Here is an 18,023-nt window from a genome sequence, read left to right on the forward strand (position 1 = left end):
TATTTTTGTTAAATTCCCCAGATAATGTTTGGGAATCTCCAACTCTCGACCTTAAACTCACTAGTTGGGCTGCCTGAATACTACATACTAGGACATGTTGTTCTGCATTTTTCATGATCCAAACAGTAGCTAATAGGACCACTTGTTTCACTGATCCTCCAGCAGGTGGCAATAATGTGCTCTGTAACTTTAGCCAGCCATCAACAAAACTTCCTGCTGCTGAAGAAGCCGAGCTGGGGTGAGAACAGCAGAGCTCGGCTGTGCTCTTGTGTTTGAGTTTACGTGCATGTCGCTCTTTTTGCTTTCATCTCCTTGACTGTGTGCATTTGCAGGAGAAACCAAACTCCAGTCGCGCGCTTCTTCCGCACGCAGCATCAGGGGCCCCCTCTTTTCAAACGCTGGTGGACTTTGTAATTCAGCAGGTGCCATGTCCGCGCTCGTGCACGTGCTGGTGCCGTTCCTGCTGTGCGTGGCCGTGGCGAACACGGGGGTCTTCGACCAGGTCCTGGTGGACACGAGCTACGAGCACTACGCCGAGCGCGCGGTCCCGCACTTCCCCGCTTTCCTCGCCATGCCGTTCAACTGCCTCGTGAACGTGGGTTACGTCGTTGTGGGCGCGTACTGGCTGCGCGCCCCGGGCCTCGAGCACGAGCGCGCGCTCTTCTACGCCAAGGACGTGTTCGCGCTCATGGCGCTCCTCTACGGGCCAGTGCAGTGGGCGCGCTTGGCCACGCTGCGTCGCGCGCCTGCCGTCTTGGACCAGTGGTTCACGCTGCCCATCTTCGCGTGGGTGCCCGTGTGGTGCGGTGCGGTGGCGCGCGGCTGGTCCGCCGGTCGCGCGCTCGCCGCCGAGGCCTGCTCGCTCCTGAGCTACGCGCTGGCGCTGCTGCACGAGCGCGGCTTCGAGCTTGCGCTCGCCGCTCACATCGCCGCCGCCGTGCACTCGGCAGCGGTGCTGCAGCGCGCGCGCGGAGACGCCGTGTCGCTGCGCTACTTCGCGCTCGCGGCGCTCGCGTGCGCCGGCTTCGTGGCGCTGAAGCTGCTGGACCACCCGCTGGCGCAGTGGTGGCCCTTCCAGCGCCTCACGGGACACTTCTGGTCCAAAGTGTGCGACGTTCTCCAGTTCCACTACAGCCTCTGCTTCCTCACGCACATCTCTCAGCGCGCGCAAAGTGCGCACAAGCGGACATCCTGAACAAATGGACGGTGGAAACTGGCTGGACGGTGGAAACTGGCCTCGGTGCTCCTGCAGAGGCTGTAATTCAGTAGTGACTGAAGTAATCGGGGGATTTGAGGGATTACAGAGAGGAGCGTTGACTGCTGGCTTCAACCACATTGCCACTTGGTCCTGGTGTAAAACTGTAGGGCCACTATTTGGACAAAAGTATTGGGACACATCTCCTAATCGTTGAATTCAGTTGTATAAATCCATCGCTTGGCCATGCAGTATGCCTTTCACTGAAAAGGTCGTTCCTTATAGAGCTTACTGAAGGATGCCTCAGTTGGTGAAATTTGTAAGTGGCACAGTAACTCAACCAAGTAGTGGGAGACCACAGAGTTACAGAGCGGGATCACAGAGTGCAGAAAAGTCACCAGTGCTTTGCTAACTCAGTAACTGCAGAATTTTAGAGCTGTGTTTTTCAACCTAATATGAATGAGATGCCATAAAAGCTACTGGAGTTGGCTGCCCACCGCTCTGGGTGTGTGTCTGTACTCACTGCCCCTAACACATGTGTGTGTGTGAGTGTGTGTTCACTACCAGATGGGTTAAATGCGGAGGACACATTTCGCTGTACAGTGCACACTGTACAGTGACAAATACGTGCACCTTTCAATGTGTAGGTCTCCCAATACTTCTGTCCATATGCTGTATTTCTGCTGTTATAGCTACTGATTCCCATTAATAACTAATGGAAAATGCAGCACTGATTAACAAAGCATCTGCCATTAGTGCATCCTTGTCAAAGCATGCTACTGTTGTGTATATTTGTATGGTTTGGTGTGGCACGACAGATAACACCACTACCTGCCACTGAGTTACAACACCATGTGGGAGACCAGAGTTCAATTCCCGGTCTGGGATAATGCCATAACTGTAAGCGTAGGACAGATATTTGAATAGTGTAAATCGCTATAGCAGGGTAAACGTAAGCTAATTGAGGTGATGAGAAATCATTTATAAAATATTATCAGAGCTCAGATTGAACGATGCACCCAAGAAACCCAGAGTGATCCTAAAAAAACACATGAAAGCATGGGGGAAAAAATGTGGGTCCACACATGCACAGAGCCGCTGAGTAGACCATCTCGATGGGTAGCACTAATCGGCAGAACACCGAAACTTTTGTTTTTGCCGTGATGAGAGTACTAAGCTACTAATGGCTTAAATAACCCTTATGCACTCTGATTTTGACCATGACTTCTTACATTAGCTGATATCAGACCTGCATTGTCACTTACATATTTTACATGCAGATTATTGTTGTAAAATGTAAATACATACTTACTTTTGACGCCAAAGTATCTGTTTGAGAAGTTTGTTGGGTTGACTTGCACTGTTTGCAGAAATACTGCAAATACTGTATTATGTACTGTTTCTGCCTAAAAAAAAAATCACTGGACCGCTGCACAGAGCATGCGTCAAATATGGACCCACAGCACACCATAATGGGTTTTTCAAATTGGCAGATTTGACCCATCGCTTCCTCATGAGAAAGTGTTTTTGTCATGGTTAACATGGATGTGCCAGTCATCTAGTCGCAGATTTAGGCAAGTGTCTATCTTTAGCTCTTGGGGTAAGTATTGGGTCCGTTTGGTGCAAAAAACACTAAAGGCACAATGTTTATTTCACCAAGAAAATAATAAACTTATTACTAAAAAATAAATAAATAAATAAACCCACAACCAACTTGAAAACCACATTTCTGTTTCAGTACCAAGTGGTTGCTCATTCATCTCCCATCATTTGTTTTGACTCTCAGAAGCTCAAGAAGGTTTATTTGTTCATTCTCTGAGTCTGAAACACTGGTTACAAACTGCAGTAGATAGCTAACGGGTAGTTGTAGGGGAGTTCTACATGAAATGCTCTTCTTAAATGAAATACACTATATAGACAAAAGTATTGGGACACCTGCTGTTGCATTGTTTCTTCTAAAATCAAAAGTATTTAAAAAAAAATGTTTATACTGCTTTTGTTGGAGTAACTGTCCAGGGAAGGCTTTTCACTAGACTTCGGAGCATTGCTGTTAGGATTCAGCAAGACTGAAGATGAAATCAGGATGTTGGGTGATTACCACCCCATCTCATCCCCAACTGGCACCAGTAGATTCATGTTTATCTGCCCCAACGAGCCCTATTATAATGGCAGTACATCTCTATGGGGACTAGACAAGCTGTGCTGTTAAAGTAGCTGAATGCATTTATTAGAAGGGGTGTCCACAAACATTTGGACGTATAGTGTAGCTACTAGGCCTGATGCTCCAGACACTGTGGTTCCCATCACTACCACTATAAAGAGCTCAATAAAGAACTGGAGTTTCCACACATTTAACCACATTAAACCTCTCTGAATGACTTTGTTTACAACACAAGGACTGACGTATGAGGAGATGTATGAGACACCAAGATGTACAAATACACACATTTGTTCATGAGCATGTAAAAGTTTCTTTTAATTTCTTGTTAGTCTCATATCTCTATCTTTTTTATGCAAGTCAGTACAGGCTCGGGGAAAGCTGGCTTTCTACTGTTCCACAGCAGTGCAAGAAGTGCCTCTCGGAAGCCTTGGTTGGTGCAGTAGATGATGGGGTTCACACTGCAGTCCAGATATGCCATCACTGATGAAAGTGTCCTCAGCCAGTCAGGAGATGGTGACAGGTCCAGCCTCCCCAGTAGAATCAGCTACAGTAGATTTAAAGGTGACTTTAGCTGGTTGTTATTACAGTAGAAATGGTGAAACAATTAGAGATAGATGATAGATGGCACTCTTTCTGATGTTCACTCCTAAAATTGTTCTTCAAAAGTTCTTTAGCAAAGGCAACAATGTTCAATAGAACTGTAACAACTCAAAGACATAGGTTGCGGTAGGACATGGTTCTTTGCTGTGTTATTTACTATTTATCTTAACATTTTTAGACGGATACACATGAAACACCCTTTATAACTTCAGTGTCAATGGACCAAATAGGGTGCTTTTTGCAGCATAATTTTTATACATGGACTGCATGGACAGGGGAGCAGCATTAACAGAGAATTGCTAGGCCATGACATGCTCCTGGGCTCCCCCTACAGTTTGGAAACGTTAAGCCTCCACTAGGACATACTTTACACAAGCTGAGAGATGAGTGCAGGATTTTACACAAATATCACTCCCAAGGTAGTGCATAACCAAGGTTACACAGCTCTCACAAGCAGTGTCCTACCTACAGTTACACAGTGCAGCACACAGTTAGCAGCATGGTGAGCCCAGAGTTACAACAATACTGTCTGAAGAGCATCACCATGATTTTGAATGTTATTTTAAGGTAAAAATGCAAAAGGGCCATGTCCACCATTGTCCACTACCCAGGACTATGTCACTGTCAGTCTACAATATGTGGATGTTCATCTGTGCTTCTATCACAACAAAAAACATCTCTAAGGACACCTGTATGAGTTATTACTGTTTGCCAAAGTCAACATCTCACCTCTGACATGATGAAAGGAGTGTAGCAGAGCATATAGAACCCCACCAGCAGAGGTGTGACGGATGACAGATCTACAGAGCTACAGTCAGAAGAAGGAGAAGAAGGAGATCACTCTCTGTTTTCCTTTCAGTCTGACACTGAGCGTGTACTTCAGAGCAGTTACTAGGTCTCTAAACAGTTACAGATAAGTCTGGAAAAATTCAGCCAGTACCTTCTTCTTCTTGGTTGAGGTTGTATTTAACAATTCATTTATCAACAGTGTTATTCAAACTATAACTATATACTTTGAAATGCCATTTCCTATATGTTCCCCACATTCATTTGGGTGTACACCAAACAGCCATAACATCTAACACCACCTCCTTGTTTCTACACGCACTGTCCATTCTATTAGCTCCACTTACCAGCACTAGCAGTTCTATGATAAAGAGTATGTTTTGAAAATACTGCATGACTGGTTTACAAACTACACTATATTGCCAAAGGTGTTCACTCACCCATCCAAATAATTTAATTCAGGTGTTCCAATCAATTACATGGTCAGAGGTGTGTAAAACCAAGCATCTAGGCATGCAGACTGCTTCTACAAACATTTGTGATAGAATGGGTTGCTCTCAGGAGCTCAGTGAATACTGTAATAGGATGCCACCTGTGCAACAAGTCCAGTCGTGAAATGTCCTCACTACTAAATATTCCACATTCAACTGTCAGTGGTATTATAACTAAGTGGAAGCATTTGGGAACAACAGCAACTCAGCCACAGAGGGCGCCAACTTTCTGCACAGTCAATCTACAGACCTCTAAACTTCATGTGGCCTTCAGATTAGCTCAAAAACAGTGTGTGGAGAGCTTCATGGAATGGGTTACTATGGCTGAGCAGCTGCATCCAAGCTTTATATCACCAATTTGGCAATCCGATGTACGAGTCTGGGTTTGCCAGTTGCAAGGAGAACGGGACTTCTCTGAGGGCACTGTGGCAAGTGTAAAGTTTGGTGGAGGGGGGATTATGGTGTGGGGTTGTTTTTCAGGAGCTGGGTACGGCCCCTGAGTTCCAGTGAAAGGAACTCTTAATGTTTCAGCACTCCAAGCGATTTTGATCAATTTTATGCTCCCAACTTTGCGGGAACATTTTGGGGATGACCCCTTCCTGTTCCAACATGACTGAGCACCAGTGCACAAAGCAAGGTTCATAAAGACATGGATGAGCAAGTTTGCTGTAGAAGAACTTGACTGGCCTGCATTAGAGTGGAGACTGCAAGTCAGGCCTATTCGTCCAACATTCCCATAAACACACTCCTAAACATTGTGGAATGCCTTCCCAGAGGAGTTAAAGCTGTGATAGCTACAAAGGGAGGCCCGACATCATATTAAACCCTTTGGATTAAGAATGGGATGTCACTCAAGTTCATATGTGTGCGAAGACAGGCAAGCAAATACTTTTGGCAATATCAAACTAATTTTGTCTAAGTGCAGAAGTTTGGTTTGCAATGACACAACCCCTCTATCCCAAAGTTAATAAGTTTAATGAACAAAAGCAGTTCTTTAATAGCTCACCTGCTGCAGTTCTTTCCATAGCCCAAATAGGTCAAAGAGGAGCAGATGATGATGGTGAACAGTGGGGGGAGGATGGAAATGATTAATGCACAGAGGATGTAGACCAACATGTCAGAGTAACTGTTCTCCCAGAACACAGCACACAGCATCTCTGAAGGATCATACCTGGTATTGAGGAGTTAATCAGTAATCAGTAATTGTACCTAAACATGGATGGATATTTTTTCACTTTCTGTTCTTACTTATCTCACCTGACCCACTCATAGATCACTGGCACAATCCCAAACACAGAACCTGTCAACCACGAAGCCAGACATGCCACTGTAATGATGACAGACCAGCGTCTTTCTCTGGAGTCTGTGCCCACATAGCGCTGGAGGCAGAGAAGTGCTGTCATTTATACAGGGAGGGAAAAAGAAGGATGAATGAAAGTGTGTGGAATTGGGGCAGATGTAATAGATTTTGTTCTATATATTGATTTATGTATGATATTTACTTCATTGTAGGCCTGGGCAACATAATAATAGTAATAATAATAGTAATAATATCACAGTATCTCAGTATTATTGATTATATTTACCTTATTTAACTTATTTAACTATAGGCAAACTGTAAAGAAGGGCCTCAGTTCATACCTACGCTTCCGAAGGATGATGTGATAAAGGTAAATTTGAATAGGCTGACCACCTCACACCATGGTGACCTCTGACCCCCAGTCAAGACCGCCAGTAAGGAGCCGGTTATGATCAGCACGGCACAGCAGAAGTCAGACAGAGTGAGACTGATGAATGGCACCCAGTGATCACAGTGAAACTGATCCCTACACTGTGGGAGACAAAATGATACAATGATGAGCCAAAACATTATAACCACTTGTATACTACGCTGTTGGTCCTTGGTGTACGGTCAAGACAACTCACTGTACAAGACTTCTGAAGGTGCCCTGAAGGTGGCACCAAGATGTTAGCTGCAAATACTTCAGGTTCTGTAAGTAGCAAAGTGAAGCCATTACAAACCTGTAATGTTGTCCCAGCACATCCCACAGGTAAATGACACTATTGTACTGCCCATATTCAATTAAATTAAATGTATTTATATAGCGCCTTTTACAACGGATGTCACCAGTGGCAAGGACCCTCGGTCAAGAAGAAGAAACCCTGAGAGGAACCTAGACTCTAAAGGAGGAACCCTTCCTCCTCTGGTCAATCCTGGACTGCACAACAAATAGCAAAACAGCAATAGAATAACTGTTCAAATAGAAATAATGAAGGACTATAGTTAATGTGCAGAAAGCAAGAAATTAGTTCTGTGATCCTATAGAAGAGCCATTGTAGCACAGATTGCTGAAAAAGATGCTGGCTATGATAGACAGGCATCAGGACAATGCACCTCATGTTTCATGAGACCAGTCCACGGCTGATAGCTCCCATAATGGGCATGTAAGCATCAGATATAAGGTATATGAAGGTATCAGGATGCAGTATTGGAAGAGAAAAGCTGGCAGAGGCAGTGTGATGCTCTCTTTCAGCTAGAAGAAGCCTGTCACACTACAGAAATGGTTTAAGAATGTTTTGAGGAACATGACAGAATTTAGAGGTGTTGACTTGGCTTTCAAGTTTCCTAGATCTCAATCTGATTTGTGGGATGAAGTTGTGGGATGTGCTGGACAAAATGTCCAATCCATGGAGGCCCAACCTTAATTTGCTGCTGATGACTTGGTGTCAGATACCACAGGACACCTTAAGAGGTCTTGGACCAATTGAGTCAAAGCTGGTCTGATGTCACAAGGGTGGCTTACACAATATAAAGCAGGTGGATTGAATGTTATGTATATCTTACCCCTTACAGGCATCTTTGTCATGATATAATCACTGTTATTCGATTAATTTATGAGCAGTGTTTTCACTCATCTGTGAATGTTTAACCACTTAAATGGCTAGTGACCCGCTGCGAACCAAAGGTTTTATTAAACACTTCTATTTTAGGTATCTCTGAAATAGACATAACCAATAATGACACAACAGTTATAGTAGTCATTAGGATTAATTACTGAATAATACACCTAGGGTTCAAGGGGTTAATGCAAACAGACAGAATATCTCTCTAATAGAGAGCTTGTTAAAGTAGTTAATGTTCTTACCACAGCTTTAACAATCAGAACCAGACCATTTCCTAGAATGCCCAACGCCATCTCAATGCTCAGGATAAACGTTAGTACCGGCTTCTCAATCCTGGCCCATAGCCCCGGCTCCATATGCGTTATATTAGTTGTCCAATTCACTGGAGCAAAAACACAATGACACAATGACAGTTAAAAAGACATGTCAATAAATAATGGAAAAGACTGAACTCTGACTTATTCTAGTAGTGAATAGTTGATGTAGTGAGCCTCTTCTTTATCACAATCGCAATAGCATGGATCCTAGAAGTACTTGGTTATAAGTACTAAGTTATGCGTAAAACTCTTGCCTTGTGTCAATCAGGTCAGGTAAGAGGTCTCTTGGGATTCCTGTCCATTTCAGTTATGCTTCATATCCAAAAACAAAACAACACTGACGTTCCTGTTCTGAGCACAATAACTGTAACAGGGTTAAGAGCCCTGATGGAATACTGGGGCACTTTAACTGACCAGCAGTACCACCAATCTCAATCCCAGTTCTTAGACTGGAAAAGTAGTTGAGAAGGTGAAACAGGCGCACATGAACTCCAGCTGGACTAAAATGGACAAGAACCTCAGGAGACTGGTGTTATCTGTACCTGAATACAACAGTTTTGGAAAATAAATAAATGTTTTATGTTTTAAAATGAGCATTTTCTTCCACCAAATTATAGTTCCATCCCAGCAGATGTTGCTACATCACAGCAACAAACTCCACATCTCCACGTCTGTTTGTCTTTTGTTACTCTGTTTTGATCTCTTAGTCCTTTTAGTTCTGTTTTTGGTCATTCTTGTTTTCTTTTGCTGAGGACATTTACGTTCATTTTTGGATCATTATATAATTAATTACAATGGCATTTAGTGGAGTGATACAGTGTTTGTAAAAAAACATCCTGTTATGGCGCCTCAACCAATCAGATTGCGTGGCCAGAACTAACTTTTGTATGATTCCCAATAACACACTCCTTCTCCTGTTCTATTGCCTTACTAGAATCACGCTGTTATTAAAGCAAAGTATAACCAAGTATTAAAGAAATTATGCATGCAGCTAATTATTTTGTTTGGCGTGCTCATGTACTACATGCTATAATATAATGACATAATTACATTATTAAATAACATCATTACATGACATAATAAAATATTTACCCACATTTTTGCCATTATTACATTTTTAACACATTTTAAATTTTGGCAGTTCTGTACATTGTGTCAGAAATTCATGATGAATGGACCAATAGAGTGCTCCCAAATGACTTGGAATAAATATTTTCTTTTCACATTGACCTCCATTGAAAGTTTAAAATTACTAACTCATACTAACATACAGTACATAATGAGCAATTACACAAAACACACTAACAAATGCTTACAATAAATGACTTACTTTATAAATGAAGAAGCAGTCTGACAGTCAGAGAGGCAGTAACAAGATCAAGGGTTTAAAGAGTGAACAAACTACGCACACATTTACGCAGGTGGAATAAACGCCAGGCTTGCCTTTCATTAAATTTGACCTGCTTCATTAAGCATAGGCTATAAACTCCTTATTCAGCGTTACCTGTGTAACCGTGCATGCAAACACACACACACACACACACACACACACACACACACACTCAGTGGATACTTTGTTTTTAAGAGTGGGTCTTCACATAATCTCGTAATCGAAATATCTATTTTTCATAGCATTGAATATGTATGTATATATCTATATCTATCTCTATCTCTCTCTCTCTCTCTCTCTCTATATATATATATATATATATACACATTATAGTCGAGCCACATCATATGTCATACATCCACATGGCAGCTGCTATGCATAAGCAAAGGCTTTCAAGTATACATTGGATTTGGACTAAGGGAGCACAATTGTCTCTCTCTCTCTCTCTCTCTCTCTCTCTCTCTCTCTCTCTCTTTAAGTCTAATGTGTAAAAAAAAACGTTTCACTCTCCATGTCCACATATGGGAACAAAATATGGAGCAAAAAAAAAAACAAGCCAACACATTTACAAACATTCATCTACTCAGATGAGCAATTTGCTCAGATGTTATAAGATGCATTTCAGCCCAGACTGCTTTTTGAACAAGGCACAGCATATAGACTAGAGCATTTCCCTTCATCTAACAGTAACAACAATAGCATTAATTCTGCATGTTAATTCTGAGGAACAAAGAAAGGTTGTATAATCAAACTAGTAGGTTAAATAATGCTGAATAAATACATTATAATAAACTTAAAAGCGCATTCAATACAGTATTAGTATTAGTATAGTACTAATATTTAATAATTATAAACCTATTTGACAATATTCACAAAGGAACAGGGGGCGCGTTTGAGTCACGTGATCATTTCTCCTCCGGCTTTTCCGGCATCGCGAATGTGCGTCTCCTAAATCGTCCGCTGTTCTGGTTCAGAAGGCCAAATAGCGACCGAAAGTCGGTGAGTGTCAACGACTTAATTATACCACGTCCAGCTTGTCCTTCGCCTGATTTCACATGGCTCACCTAGTCAGATGTTTAGGTGACGGATTATTGAGCAGTGCCCGGCTCAGAGCCTCGGGGGTTTGGGGTTTTGGGTGCAGGAGCAGGGCAGACATTGAAAGACCTTGAGAGAGGGAGAGAGCGGCAGCAGCGCTTTCGGCTAAAGGAGCTCACCGGTTTACAGCTTTAACTACAAATCTGTAGAACTTATTCATCGCTGAAATACTGAGATAAATAAGATAAAGCATAGTGGTCAGCAGAATCAACACTGTGCTGCACATAAGCCCGTCTTTCCAGCTATAAATAATATATCCATAGCTCGGTTAGCTGGCTAGCTATAGCTGTTAGCTAACCCTCACGTCCTCGCATATGCAGCAGTCCTGTATCTAGAACCAGACTCCGAGAGTGAGTTTTGTAAACAGACCCTCACTGTCAAAACACCAGACTTTTTATAACCTGATTTCTATTAAACTCTGATTATAATGAATCATTTAAAACGCCACACTGGAGAGCTGCTAGCTAAATTAGACAGTAATAAGTGGAACCAATGTGTTGTGTTTCCTTCCATGAGTTAAGCCCTCAGTTTAATGCCATAAAAACCATCAAGCAGTTGAGGTTGTAGTTTTTACATTCAGTTTTCTGTTCCACCTTAAATACTGCTCCAGATATTTACGAGGCTGAGTGCAGGCTCCAATATGTGATACTGCACCATTTAAGGTGGCTAGCTAAAGTTCAGCTTCCTAATTCTCTTCCTATTGGAGTTTATGGAGGTAGAGAAACATGCTGTTGTAGGTTATCTTAGGTGAACAGCTCCTGCAAACCTGTAGGAATGGAAAATGTAATGTAATGTGATGTAATGTACGAGATATGCGTTTCAGATTCAGTCTACCAATTGAACATTTGTTGCATGTTTCTACATGCTTCGTTGTAAATGTAGTGTAGATGTAGTGCACTTTATAGGGAGTAGGGAGCTATTTGATATTGAGCCTAGGGTTGATGCTCTCACCGTTCACTGCATCTGCACCCTGTAATTGTATTGCTTTTTTCCATAGTGCACAGGTTCAGGCGTGATGTCTGCGGCGCTGCGTGTCCTCTACTCTGTGTCCCGGCCAGGTAAGGTCATCTGAGACATTGGTGTGATTTGTTTGGGCAAGTGTGAATACAGTAATTGCACTCGGATGCAGGCTAAAAGAACTGCACTGAGACCCTTGAGAAGAGGTGGGCTTGGTCCGGTCCCAAACGAACTCTTGAGAATTTTGTTTGTGGTGAGGATGTGATCTGACCTCGATCCGACTCAACTGTCAGGTTACTCTGCAAGTTTGAGCTAAACAACTCCTGTAGTCAGATGTTTACCAGGTATATTGACCAGATAATTATGAACAGCTATGAACAAACGCCATCTCTGCCATTATTCCATGTTAAGTTTTTATGCGCTTGAATGTTTCCCTGTGTGAAAACAAACAAAACCAAGGGGGAAGTGCTTATGATTTATAAACTCTACAAATGCAACTGATTCTAACCAGAGCAAACAAACTATACGTATGAAACTAACCTGAAAAACACTCTCATCGGAGCTCCGAATGGCTCAGCGGTCAAACGTTAACACCATGGCCTGTAGGTCACAAGTTTGAATCCTGAGCCGTACTTTTTTGCCATCAGTGGTTGGAGTTTGAGAGAGCACAATTGGCCATGCTCTCCTGAGCGGGTAGATGATGCTCTCTCTCTCTCTCTCCCCTCATCTACTCTTAAAAATGTTGCCTGGCACAGGTGTCTGTTAGCTGGTGTGGAAGCTAGTGTGTTGTCTGCTCAGCAGTGCCGCATTGGCGGGATTTTAAAAAAGGTGGTGGCTGGCTTTGCATGTATCGAAGCAGACGTGTCCTTGCCCTCTTAGTGTTGGGAGCTTTGCTAGTGGTTATTAATTGGCAGTACCAAATTGGGCGAAAAGGGGATTATTTATTTATTTATTTAATTTCCTTTTTTGGGACGCAACTTTTTATTTTTTTGTAAGAGGCATGGGATGGAAATCATGTGGCATAAAATTTTCTATAGCTATTGTTTTTCCTTCTTGGAAAATTTTACAGGATGTTGCAGCTTTTTTAGTATCAACAAACTGTTTATCTGCTAATGTTAAAAGCAATTACTGACCATTTCTGGTTTAGTTTTGAACTCTGTTCATAGCCTACATCGACAAACTTTTTATTTTTTATGCATTACAATGTTTGTAATTAAAAATAAAAGGAAAAAAGGAAAATTTGGATGGAAATCCAGCTAACATTGGTTGAATTTTCTTTCCTCTCTCTAGCTGTAGTCGGCCACAGCTTTGTGCGTCCTCTCAGTTTATCTGCCAGCAGGGAAGGATTCAGTAAGTGTAGCACATTTATACACAGCATAAACTTTCTGTCATTGTGCCACACAACTAAATAATCTCTCCACCTCTTTCTCTGTAGAATATGTGAATGCTCAGGAAGTTTCAACAGATATAAAGTCTGTCACCGACCGAGCCGCTCAGACCCTGCTGTGGACAGAGTTGTTCCGAGGTCAGCTTTGATTTTTCATGCCCAAAGCACAAGCACAGGTCTACAAAAGCATCACCGTCCTTTTGAAGTTACACACTGCTTACTATGCCTTTTATGCTGGCCTACAGGTCTAGGAATGACAATGAGCTATCTGTTCCGTGAACCTGCCACCATCAACTACCCATTTGAAAAGGGCCCACTGTCCCCACGGTTTCGTGGAGAGCATGCTCTACGTAGATACCCGTCTGGGGAGGAGCGCTGCATTGCCTGCAAGTTGTGCGAAGCTATCTGCCCGGCCCAAGTATGCACACTGTAGACACACACACACCCCTTCTGTGGCTCAGTAGTTTCCCTTTTTCACATTCAAAAAGTGGAACTTTTAATAAACAGCTGTGTACAATTTGCTAGATGGAGTCCAGTATGACAACCCTGGCTTAATGTAATTATCTGTAATTTGTAAGTGGTAGGAGTTAGTAATAGTAAGGACTCCAGTTTATGTGCTACTTGTGAATGTTTATTCAGTTCTTTCTGAATCAGATGAATGTTAAACATAATTTCACCCAGCCTTTGTCATACTACCACACATACCCCTTTTCTCCCTTCTCAGGCAATTTCAATTGAAGCAGAGCCTCGTGCTGACGGCAGCAGGCGAACAACGCGTTATGACATTGATATGACAAAATGTATCTACTGTGGCTTCTGCCAGGAGGCCTGCCCTGTGGACGCCATCGTAGAGGTGAGTTAAAGTGAATTATTAGGCTCTTTCAGGTGTGAATATAAGACCGAGACAGCCTGACCAAACACAAAATATAGTTTTTTTAAGTGATCATTTCATTTGTTGATGGAAAACATTTTCCAGCAGCAAATTTATTTTTAATGTGTGAAAATAAATTGAATAAATAATTAGTAACATTACCAATTAACCAAATTTGGTTGATATTGGGAATCAAATGTCATCCAGACCTCATTGCTGGCAAAAGTGGCTGACCCACCAGAATTCTTCCAATAGGGCAGTGATGTAACAAATATCCAAAAATAGAGAAAATTTGGGAGCGGATACTTTTTCACAGGGCTGTATGTAGATATAGGTTTGTCACATGAGCGAGAGAAAACACATTGGTTTTGAAGTTGAATGGATTTACAGTTATTAAACAATATGACATTTTCCTTTTTCCTGTCTGTCTCTCTCTCTCTCTCTCTCATTCCTTTCTCTCAGGGGCCTAATTTTGAGTTCTCAACAGAGACCCATGAGGAGCTGCTCTATAACAAGGAGAAGCTGCTCAACAATGGTGACAAATGGGAGGCTGAGATTGCTGCCAACATTCAGGCTGACTACCTCTATAGATAGACAGACTGTCTTTTCTTTTGTATAAACTCTGACTGACTGAACATGGACTGACTCTCCTTCAGCAATAGCCATCTCTGTCCAGATGTAACTGTGTGGATCAGTGTTGAGTGACCCAAAAGGATTGTAACACAGATACTGATTATCACTTTGAACATTCTGATGGTTAGGATGATCTTAATGCTACAGCACTTTTGGGACACTCAAAGTACTGCAAGACCTATCAGTTCATTCTTTCACGTTGTGAAATCTGATCATCATAGCACTTGTGTGCTACAAAACTAGTGGACACTGACTGACCGACTGACACACACATACTTGCTCCTTCTGTCCAGATGTGCTCACTGACCTCCCAGACGCATTATTCACACCCTGCTAAAAGATCACCAGGTTTTCAAGCTGAGAGTTTACAGGCTCAAGCTCAAGCTCCTTTTTCACTCTAGCAGGTCAGCCTGTGTTTTGGAGGAACAGTTTGACTAAACATGCCAGTGTGGCTAATGGTAAAAGCTGGAGGAACCCAATTAGCATGGTCTGATTCAAATCAGCATAATTTTACTAAACTATTCCTTTTAAATCCATAAAATCACCTGATGCACAAAGATTAAACAAAGTGAAATTAAATAAACTGAGCCAGTATTCCCCACCAAACTGACGTTGACTGCTAGGTCAAAAAGTGAGCTTTTATTTTTCAAAACATTGAACACTTCCCTCATTTGCTTTCCTCTCCTTCAGTCTGTCCATCTGGAGGATAATACCAATGTAAGATGTGTTGCAGTGTGAACCTATTCAACATGCCATATACAAAGACAGACAGGTTTGTATGTCCCTGAGAGAACTGTACAAATACTTGTGGACCCTAAGGAATAAATTAATAATCTATCCAAGATTTCATCATGCAATGTCTTTTTTTTTTTTTTTTTTTTTTTTTTTTACGTTGACCATCCACTTTGAGGTAATACAGGGGCATGGTCTTAGTATTGCTTCAAAGAAAGCAAGCTTTACTGGATAAAAAGGAGGTTATTTCCTTCATTCTAACAGTACTGTATCTGTGTTTTTGCTTGTCTCCATTATTCCAGTCTTAAATTGGTCCCTGCTGACAGTGATTGAGTGTTGGGAGATGGAAGTTTGTTTAGTGCTCTTTTGCAGTTTGGTTCACGGACGTTCACCCTGTTAATACCTGGTCACTTCATGCATGAGTATCAGGAAAACATCTGGATATCTGCCTGAGCCACATAATGCAAGTGTAAACTAACACACTAAAGATGCATTTAAACCAGATACAAATGTAATCACTCTAACGACTTCAGGACGAGGTCTGAGATGCATTTGAGCCATGTAATAGTCAAGTCCAATTTATTTGTGTAGCGCTTTTACAACTGTTGTCACAAAGCAACTATACACAATCAGTAATCAAAAATCAATAACATAAAAGTACTATAGGAAAACTCCTTCAGAGCTGGAGGAAGAAACCTTTGGAGGAACCAAGATTAGGGGGACCCATCCTCCTCTGGTCATTTATAGCAGTGTAAACACACCTATCTCTTACATGAGACAACCAAAACCTCTCCCAGGACAACCTAAACACCAGTAATAATTACCGTGCAGTGATAGAATGTGCATTTGCCGTCCGACACAGCGGCCAGATTTCAGTCTGACCAAGCAGAGACGCATTTGACTACCAAGTGAAGATGCATGGGGCTTATCAGGGTACGATCCAGATACTAGTCACAAAAATTGACCAGGTGTAAACGGCTTCTTTGATACTAGCAGATTTTATATCAGAATGTTGGATGATCACCATCCCACCTCATCCCCAACTCTCCAGTCCATCCCAAAAGTATTGGATTGAGCACCACCATCATTCCAGAGAACATGGTTCCACTGCTATGTGGCTTCATACCCCTCTAGCCCACTCCTGAGATTAGGCATGGCTGAATGCAATTATTAGAAAGGGTGTCCACAAACATTTGGACATGAAGTGTAACACAGACAGAATAACTCATCTTAGAACATCTGTTGATGGAACCCTGCATGTTGTCGTTTTGTTAAAGTGGGACACCCAATTCCTCTACTCTTATAAAATAAACAAAGCTGATTCATTTTCATTGGTTCTCAAACTGGTCCTCAGGAACCCACAGAGGGTCCAGATTTCTGCTCCAACCCAGTTCACAGTATCTAGGTGTAAAGCAAGATTGTGGACTCTCCTCAAGGACCAGTTTGAGAACCACTGTAATAATTTCTTCTGCTTGAAATAAATTCTCAGTCTACAACTGTCTAGCTTGCTTTGTGGTTTTGAGAGTTCCTGCCGCCTGCTCTCCAGACCAACTCCAACAGCATTCATGCATGCGATGAATGCAAAAGATTGACCTCATAATAGTCTGTTACTAAAACCATTACTACTAACACAACTAATCACCCTGGGTTATTTATTTATATTAACATGGTAATGATATATCTAATCTCCATTCCTCTGGGAAGACTTCAGACTTTATTCTCTTTAGGTTCAGTGGTTAAACTGGAGGAGTTCTGTGTAGAACTAGACCCCCTTCCGTCTATTTATTCATTATTCATCTGCTCATTACTGTGTAATTTATTAGCTAGCCATCATTTCAGAGGATGATGATCAGACCAGAAGAGGGTAGGTTTCCCTTTTGAGTCTTGATTCCTCTTAGAGATTTCTTCCTCACGCTCCGAGGAACCGCAGACTGAAGACCCCTCCTCTTTAAAGAGCACTTAGACAAAGTGTAGTGTATTTTAGAGTATTGTGGCATCCATACTGGCTTTTGTATTTGGTAGTGTCTAAGCGTAGGTCTCTTTTGGTCACTTGGGGTCTTCTATGTGAATAAACTTTATTTCCTATTGATTTTGATCATTATTCTAGTTTCATTGTTCTAGACTTCCCCAGTAATCACACACAAATAACCACCAGTTTAACCCTTTATTACCAAATATCTAATGATTTCTGATGGTGTATGTACACTGTAAAAACTCTTAGACAGTATAGGTAAGTGACATTTACTTCTTTATAAGCCTTTATCACACCCAGCATAGCCCACTGTTTCTGTAATGGGGTAACTGAGAGTTTGGTCAGGGGCTGTCCTGAGAGAAGTGGGTGTGTGTACTGAGCATGCGCGATGAGTGTGGCGGTGAAAAGGGGGAGATTAACTCCCAGCACACTCCCTGCCTCTCTAATCCGCCCTGAGAGGATAGGCTTAGTAAAACTACGAGTCTGTCAAGACCTGCCATATTGATTGTGCTTTTTATTCGTTTTTACGATA

General features: G+C 42.1%; 3 protein-coding genes across 3 annotated transcripts; 2 read left to right on the forward strand and 1 right to left on the reverse strand.

The window, feature by feature from the left end:
• Nucleotides 1-226: 226 nt before the first annotated feature.
• tmem187 (transmembrane protein 187) lies at nt 227-3,563 on the forward strand. Its single transcript, XM_072677074.1, has 2 exons — nt 227-238; nt 333-3,563. Exon 2 carries the CDS (start codon nt 428-430, stop codon nt 1,193-1,195), a length of 768 nt encoding a protein of 255 aa, XP_072533175.1. The 5' UTR covers nt 227-238; nt 333-427; the 3' UTR covers nt 1,196-3,563.
• Nucleotides 3,564-3,687: 124 nt separating this feature from the next.
• LOC140554313 (C5a anaphylatoxin chemotactic receptor 1) lies at nt 3,688-11,000 on the reverse strand. The gene is made up of 8 exons (XM_072677197.1): nt 10,909-11,000; nt 8,869-8,954; nt 8,380-8,519; nt 6,875-7,064; nt 6,491-6,629; nt 6,240-6,404; nt 4,686-4,764; nt 3,688-3,900 (listed from the first exon to the last, which is right to left on the reverse strand). The coding sequence occupies exons 1-8, from the start codon at nt 10,998-11,000 to the stop codon at nt 3,688-3,690; spliced, it is 1,104 nt and encodes a 367-aa protein (XP_072533298.1).
• ndufs8a (NADH:ubiquinone oxidoreductase core subunit S8a) lies at nt 10,749-15,631 on the forward strand. The gene is made up of 7 exons (XM_072677076.1): nt 10,749-10,843; nt 11,937-11,997; nt 13,187-13,246; nt 13,332-13,421; nt 13,529-13,701; nt 14,008-14,136; nt 14,617-15,631. Exons 2-7 carry the CDS (start codon nt 11,955-11,957, stop codon nt 14,746-14,748), a joined length of 627 nt encoding a protein of 208 aa, XP_072533177.1. The 5' UTR covers nt 10,749-10,843; nt 11,937-11,954; the 3' UTR covers nt 14,749-15,631.
• The last annotated feature ends 2,392 nt before the right edge of the window (nt 15,632-18,023 follow it).

The sequence above is a fragment of the Salminus brasiliensis genome, chromosome 4 (genome assembly GCF_030463535.1).
Source record: "Salminus brasiliensis chromosome 4, fSalBra1.hap2, whole genome shotgun sequence".
Lineage (NCBI taxonomy): Eukaryota > Metazoa > Chordata > Actinopteri > Characiformes > Bryconidae > Salminus > Salminus brasiliensis.

Bases quoted from the DNA above. Each gene is read 5' to 3' on its own strand.
- tmem187 (XM_072677074.1), top strand. From the start codon at position 428: ATGTCCGCGCTCGTGCACGTGCTGGTGCCGTTCCTGCTGTGCGTGGCC.
- LOC140554313 (XM_072677197.1), bottom strand. From the start codon at position 11,000: ATGTCTGCCCTGCTCCTGCACCCAAAACCCCAAACCCCCGAGGCTCTG. The intron at 6,630-6,874 runs GTATGAACTGAG...TATAAATGACAG, and splicing joins ATCATCCTTCGGAAGCGTAG to CACTTCTCTGCCTCCAGCGC. The intron at 3,901-4,685 runs GTGAGATGTTGA...AATCTACTGTAG, and splicing joins CTCCTTTCATCATGTCAGAG to CTGATTCTACTGGGGAGGCT.
- ndufs8a (XM_072677076.1), top strand. From the start codon at position 11,955: ATGTCTGCGGCGCTGCGTGTCCTCTACTCTGTGTCCCGGCCAG. The intron at 13,422-13,528 runs GTCAGCTTTGAT...GCTGGCCTACAG, and splicing joins GTGGACAGAGTTGTTCCGAG to GTCTAGGAATGACAATGAGC. The intron at 13,702-14,007 runs GTATGCACACTG...CTCCCTTCTCAG, and splicing joins AAGCTATCTGCCCGGCCCAA to GCAATTTCAATTGAAGCAGA.